Source organism: Lampris incognitus, chromosome 9 (genome assembly GCF_029633865.1).
Source record: "Lampris incognitus isolate fLamInc1 chromosome 9, fLamInc1.hap2, whole genome shotgun sequence".
In the NCBI taxonomy this organism is placed as follows: domain Eukaryota; kingdom Metazoa; phylum Chordata; class Actinopteri; order Lampriformes; family Lampridae; genus Lampris; species Lampris incognitus.
In genome coordinates this window covers 28985954-29005210 of record NC_079219.1, presented here as the reverse complement: position 1 = coordinate 29005210, position 19257 = coordinate 28985954, and the positions used below count along the sequence as shown (strand labels likewise).

The window sequence follows — 19257 nt, the reverse complement described above, 5'->3', positions numbered from 1 at the left end:
GTGCAGGAAAGTGCACGCAGGTGAACTATATCTTATGTAGAAGGCGCGATCTGAAAGGCATTGGAGACTGCAAGGTGGTGACAGGGAGTTCAGGGAGGAGTTATGACAGGCACTGGGTGGTGAAGAGTTGCCGGATGGCTGGGCAACCACTGCAGAAATAGTGAGGGAGACAGCTAGGAAGGTACTTGGTGTGTCATTAGGACAGAGGAGGAAGACAAGGAGACTTGGTGGTGGAACGAGGAAGTACAGCAATGTATACAGAGGAAGAGGTTGGCAAAGAAGTAGGATAGTCAGAGAGATGAAAAAGGTAGACAGGAGTACAAGGAGATGCAGTGTAAAGCAAAGAGAGAGGTGGCAAAGGCAAAGGTGTATGGTGAGTTGTATGAGAGGTTAGACACTACGGAAGGAGAAAAGGACTTGTACCGATTGGCTAGACAGAGGGACCGAGCTGGAAAGGATGTGCAGCACGTTAGGGTGATGGAGGATAGAGATGGAAATGTGCTGACAAGCGAGGAGAGTGTGCTGAGAAGATGGAAGGAGTACTTTGAGCGGCTGATGAATGAAGAAAATGAGCGAGAGAGAAGGTTGGATGATGGGGGATAGTGAATCAGGAAGTGCAGTGGGTTAGCAAGGAGGAAGTGAGGGCAGCTATGAAGAGGATGAAGAGTGGAAAGGCAGTTAGTCCTGATGACATACCTGTGGAGGCATGGAGATGTTTAGGAGAGATGGCAGTGGGGTTTTTAGCTAGATTGTTTAACACAATCTTGGAAAGTGAGAGGATTCCTGAGGAGTGGAGAAGAAGCATACTTGTACTGATTTTCAAGAATAAGGGCCATGTGCAGAGCTGTAGAAACTATAGAGGTATAAAGTTGATTAGCCACAGCATGAAGATATGGGAAAGAGTAATAGAAGCTAGGTTAAGAGGAGAGGTGACGTATAGCGAGCAGGAGTATGGTTTCATGCAATGAAAGAGCACCACAGATGTGATGTTTGCTTTGAGAATGTTGATTGAGAAGTATAGAGAAGGTCAGAAGGAGTTATATTGTGTCTTTGTGGATTTAGAGAAAGCATATGACAGGGTGCGAAGAGAGGACGTGTGGTATTGTATAAGGAAGTCGGGAGTGGCAGAGAAGAATGTAGGAGTGGTGCAGGATATGTATGAGGGAAGTGTGACAATGGTGAGGTGTGTGGTTGGAATGACAGATGGGTTCAAGGTGGAGGTGGGATTACATCAAGGATCGGCTCTAAGCCCTTTCTTGTTTGTAATGGTGATGGACAGGTTGACGGACAAGATCAGGCAGGAGTCTCCGTGGAGTATGACGTTTGCGGATGACATTGTGATCTGTAGCGAGAGTAGGGTGCAAGTTGAGGAGAGCCCGGAGAGGTGGAGGTATGCACTGGAGAGAAGAGGAATGAAAGTCAGTAGGAGCAAGACAGAATACCTATGTGTGAATGAGAGGGAGGACAATGGAATGGTGAGGATACAAGGAATAGAGGTGACGAAGGTGTATGAGTTTAAATACTTGGGGTCAACTGTCCAAAGTAATGGGGAGTGCAGAAGAGAGGTGAAGAAGAGCATGCAGGCAGAGTGGAGTTGGTGGAGAAGAGTGTTAGAAGGGTACCAGCAAGAGGTAAAGGGAAAGTTTACAAGATGGTTGTGAGACCAGCTATGTTATATGGTTTGGAGACAGTGGTACTGACGAAATGACAGGAGGCAGAGCTGGAGGTGGCAGAGTTGAAGATGCAAAGATTTTCATTGGGGGTGACGAAGAAGGACAGGATTAGGAACAATTATATTTGGGGGACAGCTCAGGTTGGACAGTTTGGAGACAAAGCAAGACAGGCAAGATTGAGATGGCTTGGACATGTGTGGAGGAGAGATGCTGGGTATATTGGGAGAAGGATGTTGAATACGGAGCTGCCAGGACAGAGGAAAAGAGGAAGGCCAAAGAGGAGGTTTATGGATGTAGTGAGGGAGGACATGCAGGTGGCTGGTGTGACAGAGGAAGATGCAGAGGACAGGAAGAAATGGAAACAGATGATCCACTGTGGCGATCCCTAATGGGAGCAGCCAAAAGTAATAGTAGCAGTAGTAGGTACGCTTGCAGTATGAAATGCAAATTATTGCAGATTGTACAGTACTTGAAGACTGTGCACGCCTTAAGTGCTCATCTACTTAGTTTTAGCTAGTGTTGTTTAGCGGCGATATAGGTTATGTGCAGGGCTGAGGACCTCTTTGATGACTGACTATGAAAAATGGAATAGTAATGAAAAAATTACTTACCATTTATTTTAGGGCTTGGTGTCCCTGATATTGGCTTGACAGTTTTTTCATGCAATTTGGAGCCAACTGTTGGAGGACACAAATATGCATGTTACAGGAGAACACACAACAAAGCTAAATATGCCAATGATTTTGAGAAAATATACACTGCTTAAAGGGAAAATGCTGCATGCATTGAATGTTTCTTTTGTTGGCTATTTCATAACCCACTGTACAGATTGTATGTAAATGTACATGATTTAAAATGTACATTTTAACAACCTCTTCTGAAAGGAAAAATATTTCAAAGCATCCGGACAAGCATATTGGAAAGGGTAATTATATGGATTAAAATAGTGTGGAAGATTCCACAGCACACTCACAATATTTGACAACATTGTATTAGTCTATAATAGGAGTGTCACAATTCTCCAAATCCATGATTCGATTGGACTTATGATTTTAAGGTCGCAATTCAATCCGATTTTCGATTTAAAGATTTTTTTTTTTAGCACTGATGGCTATGCCATGATAGACTACCAAGTCTCGATTTGTAAAGATCAACAGAGTAATTGGTTTTATGCCCTGGCAACTCCTTCCTTAAAAAGATAGGCTACATGGTATCAAGTGTGATATAAACACCTTTTTTGTTTGTTTGTGTGGAATGTACCACATGAAGGCCATATGGTCAAATTCAAATAACTTATTCAAAATGTAATAACAACTTATTTGACCTGTCAATTTGGAACAAAGTAGTTTTTTGTCAACGATGTGTTCATTGTTGACATAACTGACGGGGGTAGTCAAAATGTTTCCACACCGATGATTTCAGGGAAGCAAGAGGATTTTCCACTTCTGTTGTTTCAGTGACCATGGTGCCTCGAAAAGTGCAGCTGCAGGCTACCTGTAAGTACGGAGCCCAGGAGGTGACATGGTAAAATTTTTTTTAGTAAAGATCTCTTGCAAGTTATAAAATGCACACACGCTCATGTCACCTCCCGGGCTCCATAGTTAAAGCTAGAATGTGGGGCTTTAACATATAAATGAATATCCGTGACATTCAAGCCCTTGCCAAATGATTTCACACAATGATGATTAAGCCTATCACTGTCAGGTAAAGCTCTCTGTATTTCACAGTATAGCAGAGTTTTAAATCTGATGTCTGGGGCGACATTCCTGCACTGCATTCCCAAGCTTTTTTTTTTTATCTATTGAAAATATAAATATACAACAGTCAGTCAATCCAGTCCATTAAATGAAAGTATACACATAAAATAAATATGGGCTGGTGCATCGGAAGTGATGCGTAGTGATGCATTTTATGTCAACCAGCAATGATTGCTTTTTTTCCGGGTAACGAAAGCATGGTGGGGCCAAGATGGCGTCCGGCTAGTTGGACGTGTTTCACAACGCTCTTCAGGTTTAGGGAATCAATGCGGGATTTGCCATTGTTTCTTTAAGTCTTTAATGTTTTAGCTGCTTAAATTGATAGCCACCAGTGGTAGGTTGCTTCACTGATTGATGGGCAGCAGAAAAGGGAGAAAAAAATCAGTCCTTTAAAATGATGTCCAAAAGTAACGACAGCATGGATGTTCATAAAGAATCGGATGTTCAATGGTTGGATGCAGATAGCGACTCCAGGGCCCAACCTGACGTCCTTGCCATTCCACTGCCTGAATCATCAGATAAATGCCCTCCCACAAAAAGGCCAAAAGCTGAGGTAACATCTGAGTCCAGCAGCTCTGAAAGAAATGTCGCTTATACTAATGCAGGCGAAATTCTCATCGCAATAAGATGCTAAGGGACAAACTTGACCATATATTTACTAAGGTAGCTGCCACTGAGAAGACTTCAGAGATTTCATCCTCAAAGTTAACTGAACTTGCCGCTACTGTGCAAAAACCTGCCTTAGATCTCAAGGAACATAGCGAAAAAATAATCCCATTGGAGCAAGAAGTTGCCAAACTAAAGGTGGAGAATTCTACTCTTTAAAGTTAGCATAGCAGATTCTGGGTGCTGAAACTCCATGGCTTGAATGAGGATGATCGGGAGGATGTTAGAGCAATGACCATCGATGTGCTGTACAAAGTTGCACCAAAGGTTAAACTTGAGTAAGTGGTTGATGTTCATGGGGTGGGACGAAAGAAAAATACACCAGGCATGAAGTCACAACATGCAATTATAATTCTGTTCTCTATGTGCCATTACCATGACCTTGTCTGGAAAGAAGCCAGAGGCAACACCTTCATGAAACACATCAATCTACACATCTCCGAAGCTCTCTCTCCCGAGGATCAAGCAGCTAGAGAGTTGCTCTGGCAATTTGTCCAAAAGGTGGGGTCGGAAGGGGAAAAGGCTTCCTTTCATGATCCATTTGCATTCATTGATGGGAAAAGAATTAACTTCAATGGCACATTTGCAGATGACCCGAGAGGACGAGGCCAGCAGCTACACTGATGGATCATACGGCCAATACTGCTATCCCATTTGTAGGTGTAGGTTAACTTAAGGCTTTGCCTAAATACAACTTCCTGAATTTTGTCTAGGCTTTTTTTTTGTTGTACTTTTTTATATATTTTCTTTTTCTTTCTTGGTTATGGCTCTTAAATTTAATTCCATGAGTATAGCATTGCTAAATCTTAGGGGACTTGGTGACAGTATTAAAAGGAAAGCACTTTTTCTTTATTGCAAACCTACTGATGCAGATATAATTTTCTGCCAAGAAACACACTCTATTGATTCTGATGTCAAGTACTGGAAATCTCAATGGGGGAACTCTCTTTACTTTAGTCATGGAACTTCACACTCAGCAGGAGTAATGGTGCAGTTACACAAATTTAAAGGTGATGTTATAGACTCAGTCATCTCACTGGTTGATCATTTTGATTCTTAAAGTGGACAATTTTTTTTTATTAGTTGTAATGTTTATGGATGTAATTGTTTCACAAAACAGAAACCTATTTTTGGAAATAACAAGGGTGGTTCAGGAAAGTTCCTCAAAATATAATAACCCTTATATTATTAACTCAGGAGAGGTCAATGAGTGCCTTGACAACGCTATTGACAGATACCCTTGTCATTCCATGTTAAGTCTTAATAGCAATAATATAATTATAGCACTGTGCGCTAACTTATCTATAATTTCTCCCAAGGCATTTTCTTAACATGGATTTTACATGGCCCTGTGATGGCCTGGCGGCCTGTCCAGGGTGTCTCCCCACCTGCAACCCAATGACTGCAGGAACAGGCTCCAGCATCCCCACGACCCTGAGAGCAGTATAAGCGGTTAAGATAATGGATGGATGGATGGATGAATGGATTTTACATGGAGAGTAGGTTTTAAATGGTCAAAAAATACCACATCGTTATGTTCTAGAATTGATATGTTCTTGATTTCTAATTCTGCTTTGGAATATGTTAATGTATCACGTAGATGGTCACCATTATCAGATCACAAACTCATATATTTGATGATGTAAGATAAAAAATCCATGAATCAAAGAGGTCACTGGCAATTTAATAATTCACTTCCCAAAGATAAGCTATTTAATGAACAACTTTTTAAATTAGTGGAACAAATTTTAGATGACTCCTTTTACTCAATTATGAAAAGAAGCTGGGAATTGTTTAAATACAAAGTGAGAACTGCAGCTATTAAAAGAAGTAAAGAACTAAAGAAAATAACAAATCAAATTGAAATGGATCCTATGGATGATGTCAACACACTACAAAAACAACAACTAACTCAAGAGGATGAGAGGGAATTAACGAACATCCAGTCAAAAGTATCAGTTCTATTTGAAATTAGCTAAGGGTGCATACATTGGATCAAGGGCTAAATGGATGGAGGAAGGTGAAAAGAAATCAAGCTACTTTTCCGCGCTTGAAAAGAAAATTGCAAAACGAAATTCAATTGCAATTACCGTATTTCCCAGACTATGTCTTTTTTTTTTTACTCGTCTGGCTGGTCCTGCGACTTCTGTGACAAAGCAACTTACACAATGTAATTTAAATAGTGGTTGTTTAAAACAGTGATTGTTCCAAGAACAACCACTGTTTATATTATTTCTCAACGATTTAAAATTAATCGTAGAATACCACAAGGATGTTACGTCGCTCCTTTCTTGTTCTTATTAGTTGTTGAATTATTTTCTATAAGCATCCATGGAGATGAGCGAATTGCAGGAATAGTAAAGGAATATCTTTGGTGGCATAAAATTTATACTGCTTTGTGATTATTCTATAATTAAACTTTCAATCAAATTGTCCAAATTTCACCAACAAGCACTTCTGGCTTGGAAAATGTGTTACCTTCACAAATATTCTCCTCATGGTTCATTCCTTTGGAATAATTGTAAAATTATTAGCAAAAATAAGTCAAATTTTCTTCAAAATTGGTACAAAAGGGGTATTAAATCGTGTTTTAGATTTGCAAGACAATAAGGGAGAGATACTATCATACGAATGATATACAACAACATAACTTTCCATTGTCTCTGTCACCCCTTGGCTGATAGAGACATGGTGGAGGGACCCCCTAATTACATATTGTATAAAATTGTGTTGCTTATTAAACCGTACCAACAATAATGTGTAGGGCGGCCTATTGTGCCATGCATAAAAGTACTTTGTAATGCTGTATACAATGCTAAGCCATTAAAATAATAATTATTGACAGATGCATATATTTATAGAACATGTTTTATTTGCAATTATTTTATAAAGGAAAATAAAGAATGCACATTGACTTACATTACTTGTATGAAAGTGAACTGAATAAGTGGAAGATAAAATAAAACAAAAATATATACGTGTGTGTGTGTGTGTGTGTGTGTGTGTGTGTGTGTGTGTGTATACACATACATATACCTATACGCCCATACACATATGTATATGTATACAGAACTATATATACATTATAACAGTGTGGTGTTTTTAGGACATCTTTTAATTCTATATTGACAGTTTATACATGTACAATTTCACGAATTTTAATGGGGGAGGGACAATGAAGCATTAAGCTTAACTTTATGTGTGGATGGCACAGCTCCTACCTTAGTGAGAGGTCTGACCCTGGTGAGTGGCACACAGCTTGTCTATTCTAGGGCAGATGGAGGTTGTCAGGCAGAGGGCCATATCAGCCTCAGGCTGCAGTCTTGACCTGTACTTGCTTTTCAGGTAGGTAAGGGAGGAAAATCCACTCTTGCAAAGATATGTCGTTGCAAAAGGTAAAAGACTCCTCATTGCTTTTGCTGTCAGTTGTGGGAAGTCTTTCTGGCAAGAAATCCAGAACTGGATGAGTGGTCTTGTCTAATACATGTTTCTGTATGTACATTCAGTGGCTAGTTCGATGAGCTGATCCTCCTCTGTCACTGTCAAGTTTGAACCATCTGCTGCATGATCTTTGAATGGAAACTGTATCCATGTCTTGTCCCTGCGCCAGGAGTCAGCCTCAGAAAAGTATTTCCCAAATTGACCCCAAGTGCCTCCAAGTGTGCAACAATTGTGTGTGTTACGTGAGGTGAAAGCACTGCAGAATCTCCCAACTCATCCACTGATGGAAACATGGAAAAAGTGCCCTCCCTGACTCGCTTCCTCCATCTTTTGATTTTCTTCAGAAAGCCTTCCATTCTGTCATTCAGCTGGATGGCATGTGTATTGCAGCCTTGCAAAGAACTGTTAAGTCTGTTCAACTCAGAGTAAATGTCTGCAAGATATGCAAGTTTAGTAACCCAGACATCGTCACTGAAATTTGCAGCCAGCTCTGCGCAGTTTTGGCAAAGTAAAAACTCCTGAATAGACGTACGTAACTCAAACACATGTGACAGCACTGCTCCACGTGAAAGCCATCAAACCCCAGAATGGTAAAGTAGTGCAGTGTGTTCTTCTCCCACAGCAGCACAGAGAGAGGGAAAGAGCTGCGTTTGCAAAGCACTCTTCTTGACAACACTGACAGCTTTCACGACAGAGTCCATGATGTCTGACAATTCAGCACTCATTTCATTGGCAACGAGACTCCCTATGTAGCATGCAATGCTTCCACGTCACTTGGGGAGCCACACCCTTGACAAGCACTATTAGTCCACTTTTTAAAACAGCCATGGCTCTTGCACCATCAGTGCACATCGCAACACATTTTGCCCAGGGTAGGTCATTTTCTCTTAAAAAAACATCGATCACTTTGAAAATTCTGTGCGTTCCTGCCTGAATGTTCTAGTGCAACTAGTAGAGAAAGGTGCGTTCCTGCACTTTTCTCTACTAGTTGCACCCTCACATCAGATGCCATGTCATCAATACGGCGAGACACGATTGTGTCCGACAACGGAATGCTTTTCAGTTTATTAACATACTCATCATTCCCAAACATTGTTTTGCACATATCACTGGCTATTTAACTCTTCTGCAATTGTGTATGGCTTTTTGTTTTGAGCGATCCGAAGAGCAATTTGATAAGAGGCTTTCAAAGTTAGCTCGACAACTTTAGCTGATTGTCTCATCAAGGTCTGTTGGCCTTTGAAAGATTTGAGAAGGGCCTGAAAGTAACCCACTGGTTTTTCTTTCAAGTTAGTATGGGTTGTCTCGAAATAGTGCTGCAGTTTTGATGGCTTCATACTTTTGTTTGACAGCACGGCAGAGCACGCACTCGTAATTCAATGCCCTCTTTAAAGGTAAATCCAAACTTGAGATAATTCTCTGAATATTTTCAGGTCTTCTCTCATTTGTGCTTAGCAGCAGTTGTAGCATGGCTGTTAGCAGGTGCATTAGCCTCAACCTCTGAACTTTTGTCAGTGGTTCGTGATGAAGTGCAGGGTCTGTCAGAGTTTCTTGGTCAAGAAGTTAAAAGGCAAGCCATTGTAGATCACATTAACGTAAGAATGGCTGTATACTTAGGCTAATAATACGTACCTATTTGGCTTAATATGGCATTCAGTTATTTACAATTTTTCATTGGCAACGCACAGTGCTTTAGCATAGGATAGCTAACTGGTGCTCGGCTTTCAGGGTGATCACATTATTGCACGAGGAGTCATGGGTATCTTCAATGTTGTATTTTTTTAATGAGTAGGAAGATTATCTTTGCTTATTATAGGTTGTATTTATGTTAATGTATATTTTCAGACATATTTTTAGAAGAAAAAAAGTTTGGGGTCAAATAATTTGGCGGACCCCCTGCAGTAATTCTGAGGACCCCCTAGGGGCCGCGGATCCCCTGTTGAAGACCTCTGCTCTAAACTAACATTGAATGGCGATAAATGTAATAACAAACATATCCGTAATATATTCCAGGAAAAAAAATATTACTCCTAGAGTCACAGAAAGTTGAATCAGTTCATCTGGACACAACATTTATTGACAGAAACGTTTCATCACTCATCTAAGTGACCTCTTCGGTCTCAACTGAGTGCAGGTATCCCCACCTTTATCAACAGTACAGTGGCATGATGACCGAAAACAATGATTGGTTTCATATGCAAATTGCCATGACCACTAACTAGAGTTACAATGGCAATATGTACTATTCATAGAGGATTTGGGAATAGTTGCAACCACAGCTTTGTAAGATGCTGTCACACACCTTTATTTTACAGTTGCCCGGTGATTTCTAGATTGTGGACACACATTGTGAGACATTTTTTTGCCCAAGGATATCTTGATTTCCATGTAACTTTGAAAGATATTGTTGTGTACTGTAAAAATAAAAAAAGACATTGGTTTGGAATTCATATCTAATCTTATTATTTTGATGGCTGTTTTATAATCATAAAGAGAAGTTCGCATCATCTATTCCTGCTGTACATCAGTTTTTTTTTTTTTTGTTTTTTTTGTTGGATTTCCCCCCCCCCCCCCTTTATTCCCCAATTGTACCTGTCCAATTACCTCACTCCTCTGAGTCGTCCCGGTCACTGCTCCACCCCGTGCTGATCCGGGGAAGGCTGCAGACTACCACATGCCTCCTCCAATACATGTGGAGTCGCCAGCCGCTTCTTTTCACCTGACAGTGAGGAGTTTCACCAGGGGGACGTAGTGCGCGGGAGGATCACGTTATTCCCCCCCAGTTCCCCCTCCCCCACCCCCACCCCCAATAGGCACCCCGACCAACCAGAGGAGGCGCTAGTGCAGTGACATACCCACATCCGGCTTCCCACCTGTAGACACGGCCAATTGTGTCTGTAGGGACGCCCGACCAAGCTGGAGATAACATGGGGTTGTGAACCGGCGATCCACGTGTTGGTAGGCAACGGAACAGACCGCTACGCTACCTGGCTGCCCCACTGTACATCAGTTTTGTGCAGAATTTTGTTTCTTTATTGAAACATGCAAACTAATGAATAAAAAAAAAAACAACTTTGAACAACTACAACTTTGCTGACACATTATGACAAAGTATTGGTAGATCCCCAATAGATTACCTTCTATGAACACTCTGTGAAGAGTAAATGCTCTGTACTGTATTTATTTTTTTTACATTTTTTTATGTATTTATTTACCTGCCTATTTTCTCTTTTGTCTGTGTAAGGTTATTAGCTACTGTTGATTTTTTATGTATTTTTTCTCCATTGTCTGCTGTTGCAAGACCAATGTTTATTTTGAATTATGTTCAGTAAAGATATGCGTGTTTATAGAAAAAAAAGCCACAATGCTAAAAAAATAAATAAAATAAAATAAAATAAAAGTGTGGCGAAAGCGTTCGCATGCCTCTGATTGTCTTACCTTCAGGGCTTTCTGCCAGAAAGCTTCCGGGCTTGGAAGCTATTGCGAAAAAAACCAAAGAAGCTTCCAAGAAAAGTTTCTGATGATCCAGAGAAAATAGAAACTTGGCAGTCGAGGAAGGATTAAAGTAAGAAAAAAGAAAGAAAGAAAGAAAGAAAGCGATCGACGGCGAGAACAAACACTGAAGCTACACTGAAAAACACTGAAAGCTACACCAATGGTTAAAACTAGGGTTGCCACCTTTTTCACTACCAAATAAGGGTCAAAGGGTGGCATGCCGCGGCATTGTGGGTATGGTGTTGTGTGAATATACAGTGTATTGTTTTAAGCCATTTGTCATAATGATAGCTAATCTCTTACAGTGAAATTAAAGATCAATACACAACTCTCATGCCTTGGCAACATATGGTAGGTTTAATAATAGTTTGTTAATTTACAGCAGGTACCTTGAACACAGTCCTTTATTTGAACCATTACCTATTACCTTTACTATTAGTCTAAGTCAAAACACTTGTGACTCTTTCACTGTAGGTTAGAAAAAGTTATCCCCCTTCTTGTTAATCCTACAAGTGACAAACTAGAAGTAACAATAGCTTTTATATGCTGCAGCTTTGCAGAGGAATCAAACAGCAGAGACTCACAGAAGGTGCACCCTCGGTGTCCACAAACAGTGGTGGGGAATGATGCTTCATATTCTTATTCACTAAAACTATGTATAAGTTGGAAATCACAACTTGGACCCTCACAACAACAACGAAAAAAAATTTAAGAGGAAAAGAGAGACATGCATCTGCTCACTAAATGCCCTTTCACACTGGCCAAAAATCCCGCTAACATCCGTCTTTGGTGGTCAATGCTACATTGACCAAAGGCGGATGTTAACGGGTTTTTTGGCCAGTGTGAAAATGAGTCAAGTCTACTTTTTCCGTGGATATTTTTTGCTGCTCTTGACCAATTCAAACAGTCTTTTGTCCTTTTGTGCAGCTAGAGAAAAGTCCTTACATGACAAGTCACAGTTCACAGATATTTGAAGTTCATTTTTGATCAGCTCTGTGCTGCATCTGTTTCTTGAGTCTGACCATTTAATGGTCATCAGAGAGAAAATCCTCTCTACATAGGCATTTGAGGCTGGCACACTGAGGCCAAATGAGACAATCCTGAACATGTTGATCAAGTTGGCTTTCCCCATGTTTTCGAAAACTGCCACCCACTTCTCATTGGTGGATTTTGTGGTATCCTGTCTGGCTTTCTGTATTTACTCCCTGCTAGCACAAAACTCTTCATACAGTTGGTCCATACTGACTGTATCTGTCATCTTGAGGGCAGCCACCACCTGCTCCAGGTCAGAGAAGGAGAGCTCCTCATGTAGGCCGATCGGTTTCAGCGTCGTCATTACATTTTCTGATGAGAAATCAAACCACTTGTCAATATATGCAATGACAGAGTCACAGAACTTCAGAGAGTCCTTTTGCTGATTTTATCTTTGTGCTGACACTTGTCGAATTGTCCCACTTCCTCATAAACATCTGTGATGCAGAGGGTTGTTTCCTCCAGCTTTGTAACGAGTGTGTCAAAAACACACCCCACGTTGTGGAAAAAGCACAGTTAAATCTCAGCAGCTCCAGCTTTTTCTTCGTCCTCAAACATCCTCTTCAGTGCCACAGGACAGGTCTCCCCAAGGGACCTGAAGTATGAGGTGCGAGCTAGCCAGCTCTACAGAAGACAATCAACAGCTGGATGAAGAGATAGCCATTGCGTGCATGACACAGAATTTCATGGCACTCAATGTCAACAAAGGCAAAAAATGCACGCAGTTCCTCTCTTCTGGAAGCAAATACTGAGAAGTGGCTGTAGATCCTTAAAACGAGCGACTCAATATCCACTGACAGCCGATCACAGGCGTACTTGCAGGTGTTATGAGCTATGTGAGCTGGGCAATTAGCTTTCAGAATGCGACTGTTGGCAGTACTCAATAACTGGTAAACGGAGTGGTGTTTTCCAACGTTGACGTTGGCATTATCTGCTTCATAGGCTGTGATGTGTTTAATATCCAGTTCATAATTTTCCAGACAGTTCATCAGAGCTTGATGTATACCATTTGCAGCTTCATCACTGTCTTCATAAAAGTCAAGTAACTGGCACTGCTCTCCATCAGACACAGAAAAATATCGCACGCACAGGGGAAACATTTTTGTATTTCCCTTGTTTGAGGCATCGGTGGCAACCGAGTAAAACACAGGCTCACCTTCAGTCGGGGACAGATCATCCAGAATATCCCGCACAGTCTTTGGTCCTAAAACATTAATTGTGATCCTCTCAGCTTTCATTCTTCCCAACTGCATCTTCTTCTCAATATTTGAGTACTGAAAAAACGCACCGTTAAGCTCAACAAGACAGTCGGTGCTGTTGTAGCTGAGTCCATGTTTAACAGTATGATACACGTACGAGGATTCACTTGCCACAGTTTTGTCATTTTCCACAGTACATGTCATGAAGAATTCACTGATATTGCTTGTGGTCTTCTTGTGCATTTCTGTGGAAGCATGCTTAGTCAGTCAGATCATTCTCAGCTCCATGGCCAACTGAAAATTCCCTGCGATATAAAGTACAGAAGGCTTTTGTTGAGTCACCGCTGGCGGGCTTAACCCACATCTTTTTTACTTCCCATTGTTTATTGTAGCTGCGCAGTCTTTTCTTCTTTGCAGGTTTATCCATATTTGCAGGTTAATCCATATTTCCACATGCCAAATCGACTGAACAGCACCAGACATTGCCAGAACTTTTTCTGTTTTTGAAGGAATTGGTGCATTTACTGTACATGTACAACTGATGCGTGTGAGGAGGGCTGTGATTGGATGATCACTCATCGTGATCAGCACTCTGCTAATGCTGTTGTATCAGATTTGACACAACTGTGAGAGTGCCGTCTAGTGGTTAGAGTAGAGTAGCGGTCAATAAAAGGGACAAGGGAGGTCACGTATGGGACAAATCAATTTGGCCCAATATAAGGGACACCCTAGCTAACACAGGACAGTTGGCAACCCTGGTTATAACCATCAGTGTAGCTTTTCCTCGTTGGAGAGCGCTAAAAGAAGGAAAGTAAATACTACCACTGCCAGGACGGGGAGACAAAACTTCCGTACTGTAGGTGCACAAGTAGGTGGGTGTGGAGAGAAAAAAAAATACTGTGAGATTCGCCGATTCTGTGATTTCGAAGGTCAAAATCAAAAGCTCATTTTGATCGATTGTCGATTTAGAATCGAAATTGTGACACCCCTACTGTGTAATTTGACATGCTTACTGTTGATCAAGGAGGTAGTGCAAGCTGTGCCATTGTTTTCATAGTACAAGAGAAGATTTATATCATGTCATCTTTTCATGAACTGTGTTCACTGTAATGTCAGCTTAAGATTAACATCTCATAGCTACCAACATAACAGAAACAGAGTATCACACACACACACATACACACACACACACAGAATGCCTCCAGTGAAATGGCATAACATACTGACAGTAATGATCAAGTGTTGATATGTGACACACAAGGTACTATTCAGCATCTATACAGAGATGGGCATCAGACCCCAATGTTAAACTTCAGCCCTGATTGATGAATATTAACGACATACAGGATAGGTAGTGTTTAAATTTAGGGTAGAAGTTAGGTTTTGGTTAACCCACCGCGTCTCAACCAGACGTCAAAGGGTGCCTTGCATGTCACATATCGGCGCTTTATCAACAGCATCAATATATGACACCGTAGGATGAAAATGGGCTCCTATCGACCATAATCACTCTCTACTCACATCCTTTCATCTTCCATCCATCATATGCATATGTATTCACTAAATCAACATTTATTCATGTATCTATTTACATTTACACACACATACACAAACACACACACAAAAACCAACAAGCAACATATGCTGTGCTCCCCCTTCCCCTTAGCATCACGTCCCTCCCCCCCATATATGTCTGTGAATGTTCTCATTCATCCAGGTCATGGATATCCAAAGGAGTTGAATCAAGTGCAACTTATATACCAAGTCCAGTTGCACTTGATTCAACTCCTTTGGACCCCCCCATATACACAAGTTTTTATAAAAAGAATAACTCACACTCCCAAAGCCCCCTTCAGTGAAGCCCCTACCTCTGCATACGGGAACCTTGCCAGTCCAGCTGCCGTCAGAGCGACAGACGCGGTGCTCGGAGCCCCCGGAAAGGAAATAGCCGGGCTGACAGGTGTACACCAGGGTATAGCCGTAGGAGGGCAAGTCTAGGCCCACCACGTCCGTGTTGGCTGGGCTTCGTGGCTGCTTGCAGGAGTGGGCTACAGAGACAACGGAGGGAAGACATTGACATAGAGAAACATGAGATCACAAACAGTACACTCACAGAGAAGCACACACACACACACACACACACACACACACACACACACACACACACACACACACACACACACAGCCTATATGAATATACTATGAACACACAGGCTAAAACACTGACAGGTATTTAATTAGGCAATCACTGTAGGGTGTGGAAGAGAGGAAAAGTTAGAGGGATGGAAAGTGAGAGAAAGAAAGGAGCTTGTTATAATCTATACAGCAGTCCAGGGAACGATTAAGGGAGCGCACTGAGACTTTATTGTGCCTCGGCTCTTTTCTCACATGAATCTGAATGATGCTAGCTTGCTGCTAGCTTCTTTTTTGATTCATCAACGCATACGTAAATGGAAGCTTAGGTCAACAACAGTCAAAACAACCACTTCCTGGATGGGTAGAAATCTCAGGGTTAGTTTGACCTGGTGGATGTGAAGGTTAATTAAAAATGAGAGAAGCACTTGAATATATAAAAGCTGTCTCATTGTGGGGTTCAGATTTTTTTTTAAACCTCAAGTGATTACATTTTTTTACACTGCAATACTGGCTGGAAATGAATTAATTGCTTGTTGGGGGTCAACTTATTCAATTACTCCATTAAACACTGGGGAGTAGTGATGCCTAATTAATTTTCATGCCATAACGTTTTCTAAACATAGCTCGGAGACGAGGAGCATACATAAACTTCAGGTTTATAAACCCTAAACAGAGGCTGTTACTGCTGCGCTTCCCAACAACCACTTCTTATTGCCAATATTAAGTATTCAGTTTTTTTGTTTTTTTGTTTGGGATTTTCCCCCATTTTTCTCCCCAGTTGTATCTGGCCAATTATTCCACTCTTCCAAGCCATCCTGGTTGCTGCTCCACCCCCTCTGCCGATCCGGGGAGGGCTGCAGACTACCACATGCCTCCTCTGATACATGTGGAGTCGCCAGCCGCTTCTTCTCACCTGACAGTGAGGAGTTTCACCAGGGGGATGTAGCACGTGGGAGGATTATGCTATTCCTCCCAGTCCCCCCCCCTGAACAGGTGCCCCGACCGACCAGAGGAGGTGCTAGTGCAGTGATCAGGACACATACCCACATCCAGCTTCCCACCCGCAGACACGGTCAATTGTGACTGTAGGGACGCCCAACCAAGCCGGAGGTAACGCGGGGATTTGAACCGGCGAGCCCCACGTTGGTAGGCAACGGAATAGACTGGTATTCTGTTATTTTTTTCAACAGTGTGGGACAAGTGTGCTTAGACTAACTTTCCATATCAACAAACTCTGCAAAAAAAAAAAAAAAAGCAAATCCATCAGCCTAGAGAAGGCCTCAAAGAGCTCCCCATAGCTCCAAACACCAAGGGGTTGAATATTCAGGCTATGAGGCATCAATGACAATTTAAGAATAAACTGAATAATTTTGTTGCTTGTGACTGAATAAATTGCCAGCTGTCATATGGGAGACAGCTGCTACTGAGTCACAGCACCAAATTGGCCCTTTATGGCATCTTAATGACATTAGTGGCGATAGGGCATGGAGGGAAACTGCCAGAATGAAAGACACTTCAAACTTTTGGAGAAAAAGAGACAACATCCTGCAGGGGGTTGGGAGGGTGCCTGATTGTTAGAGCTGTGTTTGTGTGTGTGTGTGAGAGAGAGACACCCCCCCGGCCCCCGTTAATGTGTGCCCTTGTGTAGGCATTTGCATGAACACATCCAACCGTGCTTAGACGTGTTGACAAAAACCTCCACCTAAGCTCTTTCAGAAATTAGACTTGAAATACGACACTGCATCAAACCCTGTGGACTCAGGATATGAACTGCAGGAATGAAGTCTTCAGATCTTTCATGTAGCCTTTTCTAGAAGCGAAATTGTCTTCTTTTTTTTTTAACCTTCTGGATGGGGTGATGGGTCAGCCAAGCGTTGCGGGTGGATGAAAACTGTGGCCATCCAGTTGGGTGACCAACTGTGGCCAGTTCCTTGCTATTATGGCACTATGGGAAGTACTACCCAGTCCTGTTTGTTACTATCAAACGAGAGCAGAAATGCTTGAAAGCAGCCCAAGGATGTCACCAGCTACAGGTCTCACACTCAGTATACATGCGTAGAGATTGACCAGCGGAGCAAATTGAGTTTGTTGACTGTGTGTACCCCCTTAGTGCTTTGTAAATCAGTTGATAAATCATTTATGAGGATATGTCATCTAAAGCCTGTTTAAAATTCATGACGTGTTACATGCATTATTATCCCCGCCAGGCGGATAGCCTGGAGGGGATTACGCATTTGGTCACACGTGTGTGTGTGTGCGCGCGTGTGTGTGTGTGGGTGTGTGTGAGTGTGTGTGCGTGTGTGTGTGTGAGTGTGTGTGAGTATGAGCTGCATATTAAGCACTTTTTTCCCCCCATATTTCCCGTTCAATTGAATTGGTCGCTGCTCAAAAGTCTTATAATGGCAGGAAAAACACTTTTTTTCTGTGTATGTACGGGTATCCGCTACTAATCTCCCATACTACTGGGCCCGCCTGCCTAATATTTTTCATGCACAGTTACGACTACGATCAAGGACTTCTCATGGTTGTGGTGATTAAAAACCTTTGAAAAACACGTTTTTTACCGCAATTGAGTGCGAACTCCTCAGCTGGTTTTTCTCCTAAGTCCGAGCACCGGAGAAGAGGAGATACGCCTGGCAGAGATTTGCACTATACTGAGTGCACTCTTCTGGTTAGATTATATATCCAGTACATGGTGTCTGGAGAAATAAAACAACAAAGGAAAAAAAAACAAAAAAAAACAACACTCATCTTGCTGTCTGATCATGTCCAGGTAACCCATTTAGCATGACAATCTGTCAGCTTGTCCAGGGTGGATGAACAGTAGTAGACCATGAATACAGCAAAAACCTACATCTCCAATGAGTTCTCGTATCAAAAGACATGTCATATTGCTCCTTGATTTCTATTTACAGAGCCAAATTTATTCACTCTTCAAGTGATATAGCAGACTTTGCTCCAGAGATGAAATGTGGCCTCGAAAGAAATCTGCTCTCCTCTCTTCCTTGACAACGTGAGATGCTCATTCTGACTTTGGCGTTATGTGTCCGCTAAAGTGCATCAGATAGAGACAAAGACAAATACCTAGAGACCGACAGAGGTGGGCACATGGAGGACGTTGATGAATTGCTGCGCCGGCCTGGAGTGGCAATCCACGAATAGACAAAAACACAAAGTCTAAACTGTGTTTTTCTCTACCTGTGAGTGGTAGCATTGCATTTCTAGCCATCTTAAATGATTTATTCTTCATTTTTACCATTCACTAATCAATAGTGCCTACTGTTGTGTTGACATTCCAAACAAAACCGACCAATAGACAAAATCAATGTTTAATCAAGATACACTCACCCTCCTGGGTGTCTGACTATGACATGAAGCCACTTATGCTTTGTCCTACCTTGCCAGTCTTCTGACAAAAGAGGCTTTATCACTACCAGTCATCACAGACACTTATTGAAAATGCAACAATCTTCACTTCATCTCATTCTAAATATCCTCATAATTAACTTGTTCACCTTGGACACTCGTTAGTCATTCCCTGACACGGTGAACCAGACTACATTCACTATCCTGGGTCTCTTTTTTATTGTTGTTGTTTCTGATCAACTTGTAGTCGTCATCATCATCATCAGCAAACACTCGGGGTCGAGTATGACCGTCCTCCCTCTGGGTCTTCAGGTGGGCATAGAGGTTGATCCTGGAGCTGCATAATGGGAGGACACCTGCGTGTGATAACTTTCTACATGGAGATGCTGATGCCCCTGCAGCCACTACACAGTCCTTGGCAGGGGGTGGCCAGAGTCCAATGGCATGGAGAAGCAAGATGATTGGGGACCACCCTATGCTGCAGCCTTCATC

The 19257-nt window shown here is 41.9% G+C and overlaps 1 protein-coding gene across 1 annotated transcript in view; it reads right to left on the bottom strand.

The window, feature by feature from the left end:
• LOC130118211 (CUB and sushi domain-containing protein 3-like) overlaps nt 1-19257 on the bottom strand; it is a 473370-nt gene that overhangs the window by 9151 nt on the left and 444962 nt on the right. Inside the window, 2 exon segments of the mRNA XM_056286604.1 lie at nt 2285-2350; nt 15132-15311. Coding sequence (XP_056142579.1) covers nt 2285-2350; nt 15132-15311 — 246 coding nt within the window.